Source organism: Pristis pectinata, chromosome 1, assembly GCF_009764475.1.
Source record: "Pristis pectinata isolate sPriPec2 chromosome 1, sPriPec2.1.pri, whole genome shotgun sequence".
NCBI classification, from domain to species: domain Eukaryota; kingdom Metazoa; phylum Chordata; class Chondrichthyes; order Rhinopristiformes; family Pristidae; genus Pristis; species Pristis pectinata.
In genome coordinates, this window is record NC_067405.1 from 48,444,761 (window position 1) to 48,459,019 (window position 14,259).

Here is a 14,259-nt window from a genome sequence, read left to right on the forward strand (position 1 = left end):
CACTTTTATTCTGCATTCTGTTATTGTTTTACCTTGTACTACCTTGATGCACTGTTGTAATGAATTGATCTGTATGAATAGTATGCAAGACAAGTTTTTCACTGTACGTCGGTATGTGTGACAGTAAGAAACCAGTTCCAATTCCAACATCAATTCCTAAAAAACCTTAAATAACTAAGAATTTGAATAAAGTTATAGCCAATATTGAAACAGATTGTAATATTTTTGAGTATTAACTATGCAAATTCACAAGGCAAGTTCTGATATTGTAAGTTAAAACACATTTGGCTGGAATCCAGTTTGAAACATTAAGTTTAATGTTTTTTTTATGCTAATAACTAAAACTGAAGTCTTGAATGCTTTGTTCAGAAATCAAATGAATTACTTGACCTGAGTGACTTGCTAAAAATCTACACTGATGTAATGTAAAACAATTATGATGAATATAAATTCATAGCATTATATATGTTAATCTTCATTTTTATTCCAAATTTTCAGGTTATGATTGCTGCATTTGCAGTTTCAGGATATGCTACAACATATTACAGAGCCACATTTAAGCCCTTTAACCCAGTGCTTGGAGAGACGTATGAATGTATTCGAGAAGACAAGGGATTCAGGTTCTTTGCAGAGCAGGTATGATTCATATTTTAATCCATTGCAAAATAAATCTTTCTTAGTTTCAGGGAAAAAATTGTGTTTCGTTTTCTGCTGTTCCACTTGGCTATTGAATTATTATAAATAGATTTTCAATTACAGGGTAAAAGAGAAGAACAGTAATGGAGAGCTTTCTCCACAGATCTGAAGTTGAATATCTCAATATTTTAATATATAAAGTCATCATGAATGAAATATAAATATTTGTTGAAACTGAGCATCTTCAATACATTAACACTATCTATTTAAGTTTATATTGATAACTCTAAGAACTAAGCGCACAAAGCAAAAATACATCTATGTGTGTCAAAAATAAAATTATAAACGATAGTTTATAATTGGGTTGAAAGATTTCCTAATGTCTGTGATTGTTACTGTTGTCTCTCCTTAGAATCTAGCTCTGGTGTTCCTGAGCTGTGTTATGGACAAGAGCTTAGAAAAATTGTTGGGGTTTGACGTTGCTTGATGGCAATTTTCATTAATCCTGTTGTTGATGTTATGGAGGAGGCTGATAAAATGGTGATTGGTTGGGTTAAATTTATCCTGCCTTTTGTAGATGATATATGCATGAACAATTTTCATTGTTGGATAGATGCTGCTGCCATAGCTACACTGGATAGTTTAATGCAGGAAGCCAGATGGTTAAAGTGTGCAGTTCTTCAGTGCAGACCATTGCCTCATTGTATTCAGTACGCCCACTCCCAGCTAAATGTCTTACTGAGAGAGCTAGATTGACGTCAGTGGTAGTGAAAACTTGTGGGGTGGCTTACTCCTGTCCATAAGATGCTCTATTTTGTACTTGTGGACTTGAGCTTTTGTTATGGAATTCGTAGGTTAATGTCTCATTCAAAATTATGCCTGGTGCTAGCTTGCCCAGGTATGTTTGGTCATTCTGACTGACATGCTGGATGAATGAGTGTTGTAGTGGGTCATATTTGAATTTGCTGGGGCACAGCACCTCATGGATCTATTGTGATTCTACTGCCGGTAACACAAAGTGCTGCACTACATAATGTACAGTCACATCAATGAGGAAATGAGACCCCAGTCTAGAAATTTGGACTCTTTATCAGAAATTGTTTTCAGTCTTCCAGCATTAGCACTAGGTATCTGGAGATCTCCTATTTCTGGAGTGAATTGTGATTGTGACCATTTCAAGGTAGGTTCTTGCCACCCCAGAAATTCAAACAGGCATCTTTGGTCGTGATTCACCCTTGAATTTCCACATCAAGTAGATTCCTGTTGACTGAAAGTAAGGTCATGATATTCTGAGGTGCATTTGCCAGTCAGCAATCCTGGAACAACAATGTTTTCATTTAAATGGGGCTTCTAGGAGCAGGTGTCAGTCCAGCACTAGGGAAACTATCCAAATAGGTCCATTTTCTTATTTGCAACTTGCCTGCTCCCTCGGGTCTCCCGGCCTCTCTCCACGGTCGCTTGTCAGCTACTCACCAATTACTAACTGAATGCTCAGCCAATGATCACATGACCCAAGCTCCAATCCATGGCTTTGCCTCCCCCCCAGACTCCAATCTCCAGCCATGCGCACCTCCTGACTTCAGTCGCCAGCCACTCAGCTCTTCCAGGGCTCAATCCCCAGCCGTAAAGGAAGTGTGCAACAGGCAGTTAGTAGCAACTGTTCAGTGGGCCTTGGTTGCTACTGAATTTTGCAGCAACAAAGTGGACCTTGGCATTCTGTGCAGTGCTCCTTTGATGTGCTTGTAACAAAACATCAATTTCTAAATCTGTGGCTTTGTACAGGTACTGTTTGCTGACCAATCTGAGCAATGACATAAATGTCTGCACAGTGAGGATGAAGTTAAGCAGTTTGCCGCCTCATGTCACTTTGCACACCGTATGATGTACACTCAGTCTGGCCACGTGAATAGAAGGAGCAAGAGTGGTCTAGTCGGCCCCTTGAGCCTGTACCTTCATTCAGTAAGATCATGGCTGATCCAACCTTGGCCTCAACACAACTCTCCTGCTCTCTCCCCATACCCCTTGACCTCCTTGTTGTTTAAGTATCTGCCAATTCCCACCTTGAATATATTCCATGACTTTACCTTCACAGTTTTCTGGGTAGAGAATTCCAAAGACTTAGAACCCAGAAGAAATTCCTCCTCATCTCCATCTTAAGTGGGCAATTCTTATTCTGAAACTATGTACCCTAGATCCACACACGTTGTCTGGGGAAACATCCTCTTAGCATCTCAATCTGCTCAATCGTTCTTCTAAAGCCAACCTTTTCATCCTTTGAATCACCCTCGTGAACCTTATCGCAAACATCAGAATCCAGCCACTTTTTCTTCCACTCTCTAATCTCAAACCACTCAATCCTCCAAACTCAAACTTGCAAAAATATCCTCCCTTTAATATGGAGAGCAAAACCCAATGCTGTACTCCAGATGCAGTCTCACCAGCACTTGTAGACTTGCATCAAAACATTCTATACTCCATACCCTTGCAAAAAAGGGCAAACATTCCATTAGCTTCCTCATTACTTGCTGCCCCTGCTTGCTAACTTTCTTGCAATTTCACTTCCAATCCAGTGTACTGCACTCACCGTTCACGTGCAGACTAGGTGAGCACCTGCGCTCAGTCTGAATCAAAACCAGATTTACTATCACTGACATATGACGTGAAATTTGTTGTTTTGCGGCAGCACAGTGCAAAGACATAAAAATCTATAAATAACATGGAACACTACAGCACAGTACAGGCCCTTTGGCCCACAATGTTGTGCCGACATTTTATCCTGCTCTAAGATCTATCTAACCCTTCCCTCCCACATAGCTCCCCATTTATCTATCATTCACGTGTCTATCTAAGATTCTCTTAAATGTCCCTAATGTATCTGTCTGCACAATCTCTGCAGACAGTGCATTTCATGCACCCACCACTCTCTGTGTAAAAAAAAAAACAACCCTGACGTCCCCCTTGTACCTTCCTCCAATCACCTTAAAATCATGTCCCCTCGTGTTAGCCATTGTCGCCCTGGGAAAAAGTCTCTGACTGTCCACTCGATCTATGCCTCTTATCAACTTGTACACCTCTATCAAGTCACCTCTCATCCTCCTCCTCTCCAAAGAGGAAAAGCCCAAGCTCACTCAACCTATCCTCATAAGACATGCTCTCCAATCCAGGCAACATCCTGGTAAATCTCCTCTGCACCCTCTCTAAAGCTTCCACATCCTTCCTATAATGAGGCGACCAGAACTGAACACAATACTCCAAGTGTGGTCTAACCAGAGTTCTATAGAGCTGCAACATCACCTTACGGCTCTTGAACTCAATACCCTGACTAATGAAGGCCAACACTCCATATGCCGCCTTAATAACCCTATCGATCTATTGGACCTGGACCCCAAGATCCCTCTGTTCCTCCACACTGCTGAGAGTCCTGCCATTAACCTTGCAAATGGTGCAAAAAAAAGGAATAATGAGGTAGTGTTCTTGGGTTCATGGATCATTCAGAAATCTGGTGGCGGAGGGGAAGAAGCTGTTCCTGAATAATTGAGTGTGGGTCTTCAGGCTTCTGTACCTCCTCCCCGATGGTAGTAACGAGAAGAGGGCATGTCCCGGATGGTGAGGATCTTCTCGTTACTATCATCAGGAATGACTGTGAGCTTCTGGTTGCCTGCCACCACTTTAATTCACCACCTCACTCCACTCTGACCTCTCTTTCTGTGGGCATCTGTACTGTTACAATGAGGCTCAACACAAATTAAAGATCTTCCATCTGGACACATTGTAGCCTGCGGAACCCAATGTTGAATTCTCCAACTTTAGATTAGTCCTTCATTCTTTCAGTTTGTATCAGGATTGGCCATTTTTGCCTGCCATCCTATTTTTCCCTTGTATAGTCTGGCCTGCTGGGCATGTCATACACTTTACAACATTAATAATGTATTACACACACACAGAGCTTAATTGCTCCTTTACGGCCACCTTGTTTCACTCTTTCAGGAAAGTTCCCTTTGTCCTACTCATTGTCCTCCCCCTCCTTCTCTACTTGCCTAGACTAACTTGTTACTCTTTCTCAGCCCTAGCCCTAATTCAGTATTGTTATAAAAATAAAAAAAAATTCTGATGCTGAAAATCTGAAATAATCCGATGAACATTAATACACAAAGTCTGCTACTTCTCTCTACAGGTGCTGCTGAACGTTTCCAGCATATTGTTATAGGGTCCATTTCTGTATGTACAGTAGAACCGAAAAGTCTACTTAGCAATCTGTGGATTCTCTTTTCAGCCAGTGGTTATTGTGCCATAACTGGTAGGAACTAATCAAAAGGATTAATGGGGAAACTGTTCAATCTAATCACTTCCACTCCAGAGCCAAGGTTTACACAAACCAAATTATTGAGCTACAGAACGCAGACGACATTTGTGTATGTCTGTGTCAGAGGCTAAGTTCTAAGTCATTGGTGACGCATTCACTTGAAGCAGCCCAGGGGACAGGCCTTATAGTCAACATATGAAAGGTCTTCTGCCAACGTTTCCTGCTATACAACACCAGCCCTTGATAATTAAAGTGCATTACAAAACCCTGGAAAACAGGGATCACTTTCTGTATAATGAAATTCGCCACCACTTGCAGTGTCCTAGTACAGCCTTTGGCCATCTGAGGAAAAGGGTGCTTGTACATCAAGACCTCAAATGGGCACAAAGCTCAAGGTCTAACAGGCAGCAGTGATCCGTGCTCTACTGTATGCTTCTGAGACTCTGCGTACTTACAGCAGACACCTCAAAGCATTGGACACTGATGCTGCCTCTGTAAAATCCTGCAAATCCACTGGCAGATGTTTTGGTTTACCTGGTATAGAAGAAAAGATTCAAGTGTGTTCTTCAAAATGACACCTGTGAATGCCTGGCCCGCAACTGCTCTGAGTTGAGAAAGAGCATGACACTGAGAGCCTCAAGTCCATGTGTTGGGAGCATTCAGAGACCTTGTTTAATTAGCAGACAGAATACATCACCTCCAAACTCCCTCTTTTGCCTGCACTTCTAAGTACAATGGGGTGCTTCTAAGTACTTCCAATTATAATCTGCCTACCCCTCCTGTGGCAAAATCTGGAGTCCTGCATTGGCCTCACCAGTCACCTCAGAACCCACAGAACTGGAGCAGAAACCAATCATCCTCAATTTTGAGGGAACTGCCCATGAAGAAGGAATGTGTAATTGCAAAGTTTACTGTGATACTTGAGATATTGTGAGCACTTGATGCCTCAATTTGCTACTTATGTGAAAGAATTGCTAACCCTTAAGAGTCTTTTAAATGATCATGAATATTGTTCAGTAAAAGTACAGCTTTGCCTTTGTCACTTTTTCAGTGTTTGCATTTTTCAGGTCAGCCACCACCCACCCATTTCTGCCTGTCACTGCGAATCAAAGAAATTTGTGTTTTGGCAAGGTATGCACGTTCTTAACATTGAACAAAAACAGAAAATGAAACTTCCCACCAAGTTTATTGGGATCTAAAGTGGAGATGGTTTAAGTAGTATTGGATCACTGAAAATTCTCCATTTTTATAAAAGCCTCAAACAAACTGCTGGAGGAGTTCAGTGGGTCGAGCAGCATCCTCCAGCAGTTTGTTTGTTGCTCCAGATTCCAGCATCTGCAGTCTCGTCTCTCCTTTATACAAGCCACTTTTTTTTTTCAGTTTTTGCTTCATTCTCCCTTTGGGCTCAGAAAAGGACAGCAGTCAACTACTGTCAACCTACTCTGTGCTGGTGTCCATAGGCATTGTAGTATTGGTTGCACAGATGCCATGCTTACCGCTAAGCTAACCAGTTGCTTTAGGTTTGCTGATCGGGTATTTTGCATGAGGGGGAGAAAACCTAAATGTGCTAAGCCTGAGATCATTCAGATTGTTTCAACCCATGGCCACTTGGTTTCTCCTCTTGTAAAAATCAAGCTACCTCCAGGTCACATTAGAAATGCGAGGTGGAGTTGATCCTGCTCCACCAACCCATCGTATCACTCCCTCACCCTAATTAGACTGTTTGGTTCTGAATTGTGGTGATTGCAGTGTTGAAGTTTAGAAGCAAGCTATTTTTTTTTCATGTTGGCACCATCAGATGTCTGGAGACCTACCTCGTGGTGAGCCAAAGCTTATGTTGGTGCAAAGAACCAAGGATACGGTGGTACATATACAGTGCTGGAAAAACTCAGTAGGTCAAGTAGCATCAGTAGAAGCAGAAGGTGTATGTCGACGAATCGGCTTGAGACTGTGAGGGAAGGGGAGAGAGAGCCATATATAGCAGTACGAGGAGGGTGTGGTGGGGGGAAGGGGAGCAACAGAAGCTGGTAGGTGATGGATGGGAGGGGATGATGGGCAGATGGAACCAGGTGGGGAGGGGAAGGTGAATGAAGAAGGAAGCGAACGAAGTAGGCAGGTAAGTGTGTGAGGGAGAAGAACACCAGGGGTGTGGGTTATGTGAAATTTGAAAATTTAACGTTCATACCCAAACAGATATTGGGTACGAACATATGAGATGTTGTTCAAGGATGAGTTATTGCTGATAAACGGTTCATATGGCTGAGAATTTAGGAGGAGATTTGTGTGAGGGCAATTTGGAGAGTGGTGAATATTTATGATGTACTTGTGCATGAGCATTTAAAAGAATGGATAACTGAATATTAGATTTTAGCAAAATTAAAATATAGAAATTAAAGAGAAGGTTATTGAACATGAATCAATACACAGGACACAAAATGAAGAATTGTAGTGTACTGGTAATTTGTGGATTGAAGGAGAGTGTGCAGTTGTGTCTCACAGTGTTGGGACCATTGTTCTTCATAATATATATTAATACCCGAATTTGAGTACAAAAAGTATATACAGTATTACAAAGTTTGCTGTTACCACAACGCAGGAAAGTAGCAGACAGTGAGACGGTTCAGAGCTGGCTTCAGGAAGATTCAGACAGATGGCAGATTAAATTTAACACAGAGAAGTGTGAATGGTTTGTTTTGTGCAAATGGCTTGGGGATAGCGGTGTAAACTGATGCTAGTTTTAAAACACTTGTAGGAATGGACACTTGGGGGTTTTTAATGCTGGAAGGACAAGTAGTCAGGACTATTGAAAATTTATATGAAATCTCTTGCTTTTATAAATAGAGACATGAAGTAAAAAGCAAAGAAATTATGCTAAAAATATACAAAACAATGCTTCTGTCTCAACTGGAATCTTCATTTTCAAGAACCACCACTTAGGAAGAATGTTACATCACGAGAAAGGGTGCAAAGATGTTTTACTGTGTGCCAGGAATGAAAGACATTTCAAAGAGAGGTATTGCGGAATAGTATTTTTGTTGGTATAGAGAGGTTAGGAGGAAATTTGACAGATGTCTGATGGAAGAAAACAATTTCCAGTGTCAGATATTCAGTAACCAGAGAATGCAGATTTAGATGAATGACAACTGAACAGTGGAAACATGAGAGGGAAAAAAATAGGCAGCAAGTTACAGTGATTTAAAATGCTTAGCCTGAAGGGGGTGGTACAGTCATTAAAAGGGATAACTACTTGATGGGGGTGTGGATAATGCGCAGGACTATGGGGAAAGAGCAGAAGAACTGCGACTATTTGGCTCTTCCAAAGAGCCAGCAAGGAATAATATGGGCGGCCTCCTGTAGCCCTGTGTTCAGATACAGACAGAATGGTCATTTCACATAATAGCCTTGATCATGAGTGGTCATGGACAGAGACATGCACTGCTCTCAATGTTTTGAAACTATTGGAAATCCTGTGAACCTGCCGATGTAGGAATATCGCTGCTTCAAGGTGGGATGTTTCTGGGATATCAGCCTGAAGTTTGAAGTGGCAGTGGAGAGTTGGGGACAGTGATGGTGGGCTGCTGGCTTCACTTCTGCAGTGAGAGAATTTGGAAAGCTGTTTCTCTCACCGTGGACCTGGGCTCAAACCTCTGACGGGAGTCATAGGTGATTGGCAACACTGGACCTTTCTGACTGTAAGTGGCCGGCTCTGCCCCACATGCACTTGATAGTCAATTAGCTTCACACCTAATGTTAAGGATATCAAATGGCCAGGATAATCTCTTTGCTGACAATCTGCAAAGATTTATAAAACTTGGTACTGAAGTGGAGGGGCAGATGTGGCTGAAACATTGGGTTCCTGGAGAGCTCATCATCACATTGTAGGCTTTCCATGGTTGGACCCCCACGAACTGGGAGATTACACTGGAGTGATGACCTTCCAAGCTAAAAAGCTGGTAATTTCTGGTAGTTGTTGTGTGGTTGAAAGGTGGTTGGACTGGTAGAATCGCTTACCGTTGGCCGAGCCAGTGATGTGAAGTTCACTGGTGCTACTGGAGGTGAGCAATCCCCTGGCCTTTGTGACAGTACACAACCTCCAGTGGTAATGATCCACCTCCAGGACTTTTCACTGAACCAGGGCAGCTGAGTGGGAGGGTGGAGGTTGGGGGGTGACTTCTGGCTGAGTGAACCCTCAGGAGGGAGAAAGGTTTCTATCTCCAGGGGATCGAAACCACTCTTCCTGAACTACCCTGACCAGTACAAAGTAAACCCCAAACCTACCTTCTGTTGCCTTGTCTGTCCAGTGTTTTTTTTTATTTGGCTTTTCCCCTCTTTGTTTGTGATCCCATTGGAAGCATCAGTCTGACTCTATCCTCCGTTTTCTTTTCTGTTATTTTTCAATCTGCCTAGCCACATGTTTTCAAACACCAGTGCTGCAGTTACATGGAATCCCATTTGTGTCCAAGAATACAAGTATAAACACTCTTGCAAAACCTGTTCCTGAGTATTCATAAGCACTGTTGCAGTACCATTGAATATTTCAGCCTGGGTTCCCTTCAGGTCCCACCAATGCCATTTAGAGAAGGCAGCAAATTAGGAGGTCAGGAGCTGGGTCTCTCGGGAATTATCAGGGGCACAAGGATGGCTCAAGAACTTCAAGGTAGCGCTGTTCCCAAGTGGTTATTCTCCTTCTCTGAACCAGAGATCAAGCTTTTTGGCATTAAGCTGGCCTGACTTTAACTTCCATGTTTATCCCATTCCTCTTTTAAACAAAGGTAATGTTTGTTATACTCTGCCTTCCCCTATATGAAAGGAGGACAGTGGCCAGAGCTTGTACAGGTTCCTTCAGTGTTTGAGAATGTGTCACATCTAAACTAGATACCTCTTCTATTTTGGGGAATGCCAGCCTTGTAAATAACTCGTCTAGATTTGTATCCTGTACGACATTGCTACTGGCTCCTCCTCCACAGCTGCATCATCTGTATTGTTGACTGTAGATGTAGAAAATTCATTTGGCACTTATTCCTTAGCCTCTGCTTTTTTTGTTTCCTAATTGGCCCTTGACTACAAAGTCACATCCAATCAGACCAAATCCAGAATGGCATCATTCTCCTATTCTTCATCTGGATTTGGTCTGATTGGATGCGACTTTGTAGTTAAGGGCCAATTAGGAAACAAATTGGCCAAAGTAGTCAAGGTATTATAACACCTTTGGTATTATAACACTGTGTGTGCATGCACAGTGTACGGTTTCCCCAGAATTTACCAAGTTACTCCTTTTCTGTGGTGCAGAGTATTTCTATCAGTTCAAAATGAGAAAGGTAGTGCTTCACACTTAGTTTTCACTGTTATTTTGATAGCAAAACCTGGCTCAGCACTTTCAGAAAATAAATTCCCTTTCAAGTATCTTTTATGTGAAGATTTAATCACAAGCAACTTTTGTTTAGTTTAAAATTAATATAAACATCTCTAAGAAATACATGCTTTTAGTTTTAATGTTATCAAACTTATTCATTTTAGATGTCAGATGGAAGAATAAATTCTGGGGCAAATCTATGGAAATACTTCCTGTGGGAAGAGTGAATGTCATGCTACCTAAGTGAGTTTTCGGTGTGAATGTTTTATCATGTAACAGATTCTGTATTGTCATACCCTGTACTACCTCAGTGCACCGTGTAATGAATTGATCTGTATGAACAGTACGCCAGACAAGTTTTTCACTGCACCTTGGTACAGGTGACAATAATAAACCAATTCCAGTGTGGTAAACTATATAATGTCTATGCTGTCCCACTCAAAATGTTAGCATTGGACCAATTAATGTTGCTTATTAGTTTTTGCAGAAGTAATCTTCCTTACACAGTGTTAAATGGCAAATGGTGATTATTGCAAATGTTCCCTCTAATTTGGGAGGTGCCTGGCACTCAAAAGCTCAGCGTCACAGCCACCTTCACTGATGCTAGGACTGCAACCATAACGGCAACATATCTGATTTAACCAGAGGCATGATGATTAAGGTGCAGAGGTCTGAAAAGCTAATTCCTCACTGAGTTTCAGGAAGGTGCAAACCTCCCTGAATATGACTTCCTGCTGAGAGCTCTTCTATCCACTTCCTTTTCGTTCTGGCAAATTGTCCTTCTCTGTATTTTGCTTGCGCATTCTCCAGTCATCTTTTATAGCAGGGAGAAAGTCAACCAAATACATCTGTTTAGGGCACTGAAGTTCTGGAAAATGTCTTCAACAGCTGCCATATCACTCCTTGTAGACTTTGCCAGCAACAGGAAGAGCCTGATGGTGCTGCACAACTGCGGCAGTGACCTGGAGAAATCAATCAGCAACTTGCCTTTAAGATGTCTTTACATTTCACTAGTCAAGGGTGACTTCCTGCAGCTGAAGAGCTTTGTGAGGTTAAGAGAGTGTGAAACTCTAAAATGGCAACACTGGCATCATATTAGTGTTTTACACTTACTGACTTCATAATTTGTCCACAGATGTTGTTAACAATATAACACCCATATAACATCACTCTGTAAATATGTATGTTCACACCTCGGGTATCATTTTGAAACAGAAAAGGCTTCCAAAACATTTTAATTACTGAACTTGCTTTTGTCCCTTTTATAGTTTTGATCTACTTCCAAAATTGGATATAGTTGTATAATTGTAACTGTTTTTAAAACTTTAATATTGCTGTAAACTTTATTGTTACAGGTACACTGTTTTCAATGTTTACACCCACTCTTTGTTTTGTGGCATTGGTACAATACACCCATCTCTGCTTTCCATAACCATGTGATATAGAACACTCACCATTATGTGCCTCTGTAACTAGGGGATATTGAGCATACATAACCGTTTGTTACAGTATGTTAAGAATTAACCTGGGGAACACTGGGGAATTGTCTATTTCTTATATTTCAACAGTTAAATGTAGTATACTTTGCTAAATAAAGAGTAATTATTTGGAATTTCAGATACGGAGATCAGTTTGAATGGAATAAAGTTACCACCTGCATACATAACATTCTTAGTGGGCAACGTTGGATAGAACACTATGGAGAAATTACCATTAGGAACACAAAAAACAATGCGTGCATTTGTAAACTAAGCTTCATTAAGGTAACTATAGATGTGTCTACGCTTATGTAAAAACAGTCCTCTTAGTTCTTAATAAATATATTTTGCTTTCTCAGAGAATGCTTCTAGAATGTCTTTTAATCATAACCATTCAACATGGATTCATTGTGCAGTAATTTTGAACTTGTGGAATTATAGTGTGCAGTTTGGATTTGACATGACAAAAGATTTGCTTGATCTTAGCCTTGTGTGTGACTGCATTACACTGATAATTGCTCATTCTACACACAATGGATGCTGTATTAGAAAATAACTAGATAGGAGAAAACTAGTTAAAACTAATTATAGAGGCTCTGTTACTGTATTTTCTTTGTGATTTTTGTTTGTAGCGTTCTCTCATTAATTTATAATGACGTGCCTTTTCTTACTTATCAATGATAAAACTATATTGTAAGCAACTTCAGATTTATCAAATCTACACATGGTGTGTTGAGAAACTGCTTTAGCATTGGAAACATTGGGTGTTACCATAGACCATTAACTCTGAGAAATATTTTTGAAACATTTAAATGTTTTATGTACTTAATGCATTTCTTTTTGCTTTTTAATAGTAGAGTAAAAATATTGGTTTATTTCAGGAAAAAATGTAAAATACTAAATGAATCAGCATATAATTAACAATTTTTCTTTCTTTTATTTGCAAAGGGAAGTTACTGGAGCTCAAATGTAAATGAGGTCCAAGGATTTGTGATGGATCAGGAAGGGAAAGTAGTACGACGGCTTTTTGGCAAGTGGCACGAAGGGCTGTATTGTGGAGTTCCCCCCTCTGCCAAATGCATATGGAGACCAGGTGAATTCACTGATGAGTGATAAATCAAATGATGTGTTTTAGAGTTCAACATCTAGAGTAGGAACTGATGAAACAATCTTGTTATTTGGAGCATAGAGGCCCTGTATTTTCTATTTGCTAATTGCTCTCCTGTTGCAGTAGTTATGGTGAATTTGAGGAGCAGATGTTTTACATAAATCCAAAGAAGACTCCAACAGCAAATATCCCTCACCATCCCTGCCAATCTATCCACTTGTTACACTTGCTGAATGTGTTCCCTCTGTTAGCTTCTTATTAGCAGATTTACAGTATCTTAATTTACTTGTGCTTCATACCAACAGGTATCTGGTATCCCGTTCTTAAATTGCTTCCATGAGGGAGGGAAGAGACATGGCAGAGTACAACATGCTGTAGTAGGAGTGGAACAATGTTGAAGCCAAGCTTGTAGGCAGCATTGTTTTAATAAATTTATAAGCTTTATTTATAGCGCTGCCATACTTTTCTTTGGGTAGAATGTGAGGAGAAAATTTCAACTGGGGCACAGTATTTACATAATACGACTAATGAGTAAGCATATAGAAGATGAAAAGAATAAGAAATGGACTTACAATCTTGAGTTAGGCTCTCCGAGGCTATTGATACAGGTTCCTGACTGGCTAAAATTGGAATGCTACTGTCCAGTGAAAATGTATTGTGCACATCTAGATAAATACCTGTGCCTTTCTAGATAAACCCTTGTCCCCACTCGGATAAATGTTCATGCTAAGCCTATCTGATAGCTGGAAATGTAAATGCTGAGACAATAAGAATGATGGGCACTCACCCATAAAACATTTACAGTAATGACAGGGCAGTTTTTTTAAGAAAAATCAAGGTGTTTTGCTACACCATCTGAACTCTTTATAAGCCAAGTTTACTCTGTGATCTAAATATTTATTTTGTCCAGGTTGGAAGTTTCATTTTATCAGTATACATTGTAGCTTTTTCCTGTATGACTGTGATAACTGTAGAAATCATTAGTCAAACAATGGCTGGAATTCTATACACAGTTCTGGTTGTCATGTTATTGGGAGGATATGAGTGCACTGGAGAGGGTGCAGAGGAGATGCACCAGGCTGAGCATTTCAGCTGTGAGGAGAGACTGGATAGGCTGGGTTTGTTTTCCTTGGATCACAGAAGGTGGGAGGGGGTCCTGAAAAAGGTGTACAAAATTATGAGGGGCATAGATTGGGTAAAAACATTTCCCTAGCAGCAGTGTCTACAACCAGAGGATGTAGGATTAAGGGAAGGGGTAGGAAATTTAGAGGGGATTTGAGGAAGAATTTTTTTTTCATCCAGAGGATGGTTGAAATCTGGAACACACTAAGTGAAGGGGTGGTGGAGGCAGGAACCATCACAACATTTAACATTTAGATGA

At 40.6% G+C, this 14,259-nt stretch overlaps 1 protein-coding gene across 1 annotated transcript in view; it reads left to right on the plus strand.

The window, feature by feature from the left end:
• osbpl6 (oxysterol binding protein-like 6) overlaps positions 1–14,259 on the plus strand; it is a 108,969-nt gene that overhangs the window by 89,067 nt on the left and 5,643 nt on the right. Inside the window, exons 15-19 of the mRNA XM_052015460.1 lie at positions 499–636; positions 6,007–6,070; positions 10,457–10,535; positions 11,911–12,055; positions 12,719–12,863. Coding sequence (XP_051871420.1) covers positions 499–636; positions 6,007–6,070; positions 10,457–10,535; positions 11,911–12,055; positions 12,719–12,863 — 571 coding nt within the window. The remainder of the gene's footprint in view (positions 1–498; positions 637–6,006; positions 6,071–10,456; positions 10,536–11,910; positions 12,056–12,718; positions 12,864–14,259) is intronic.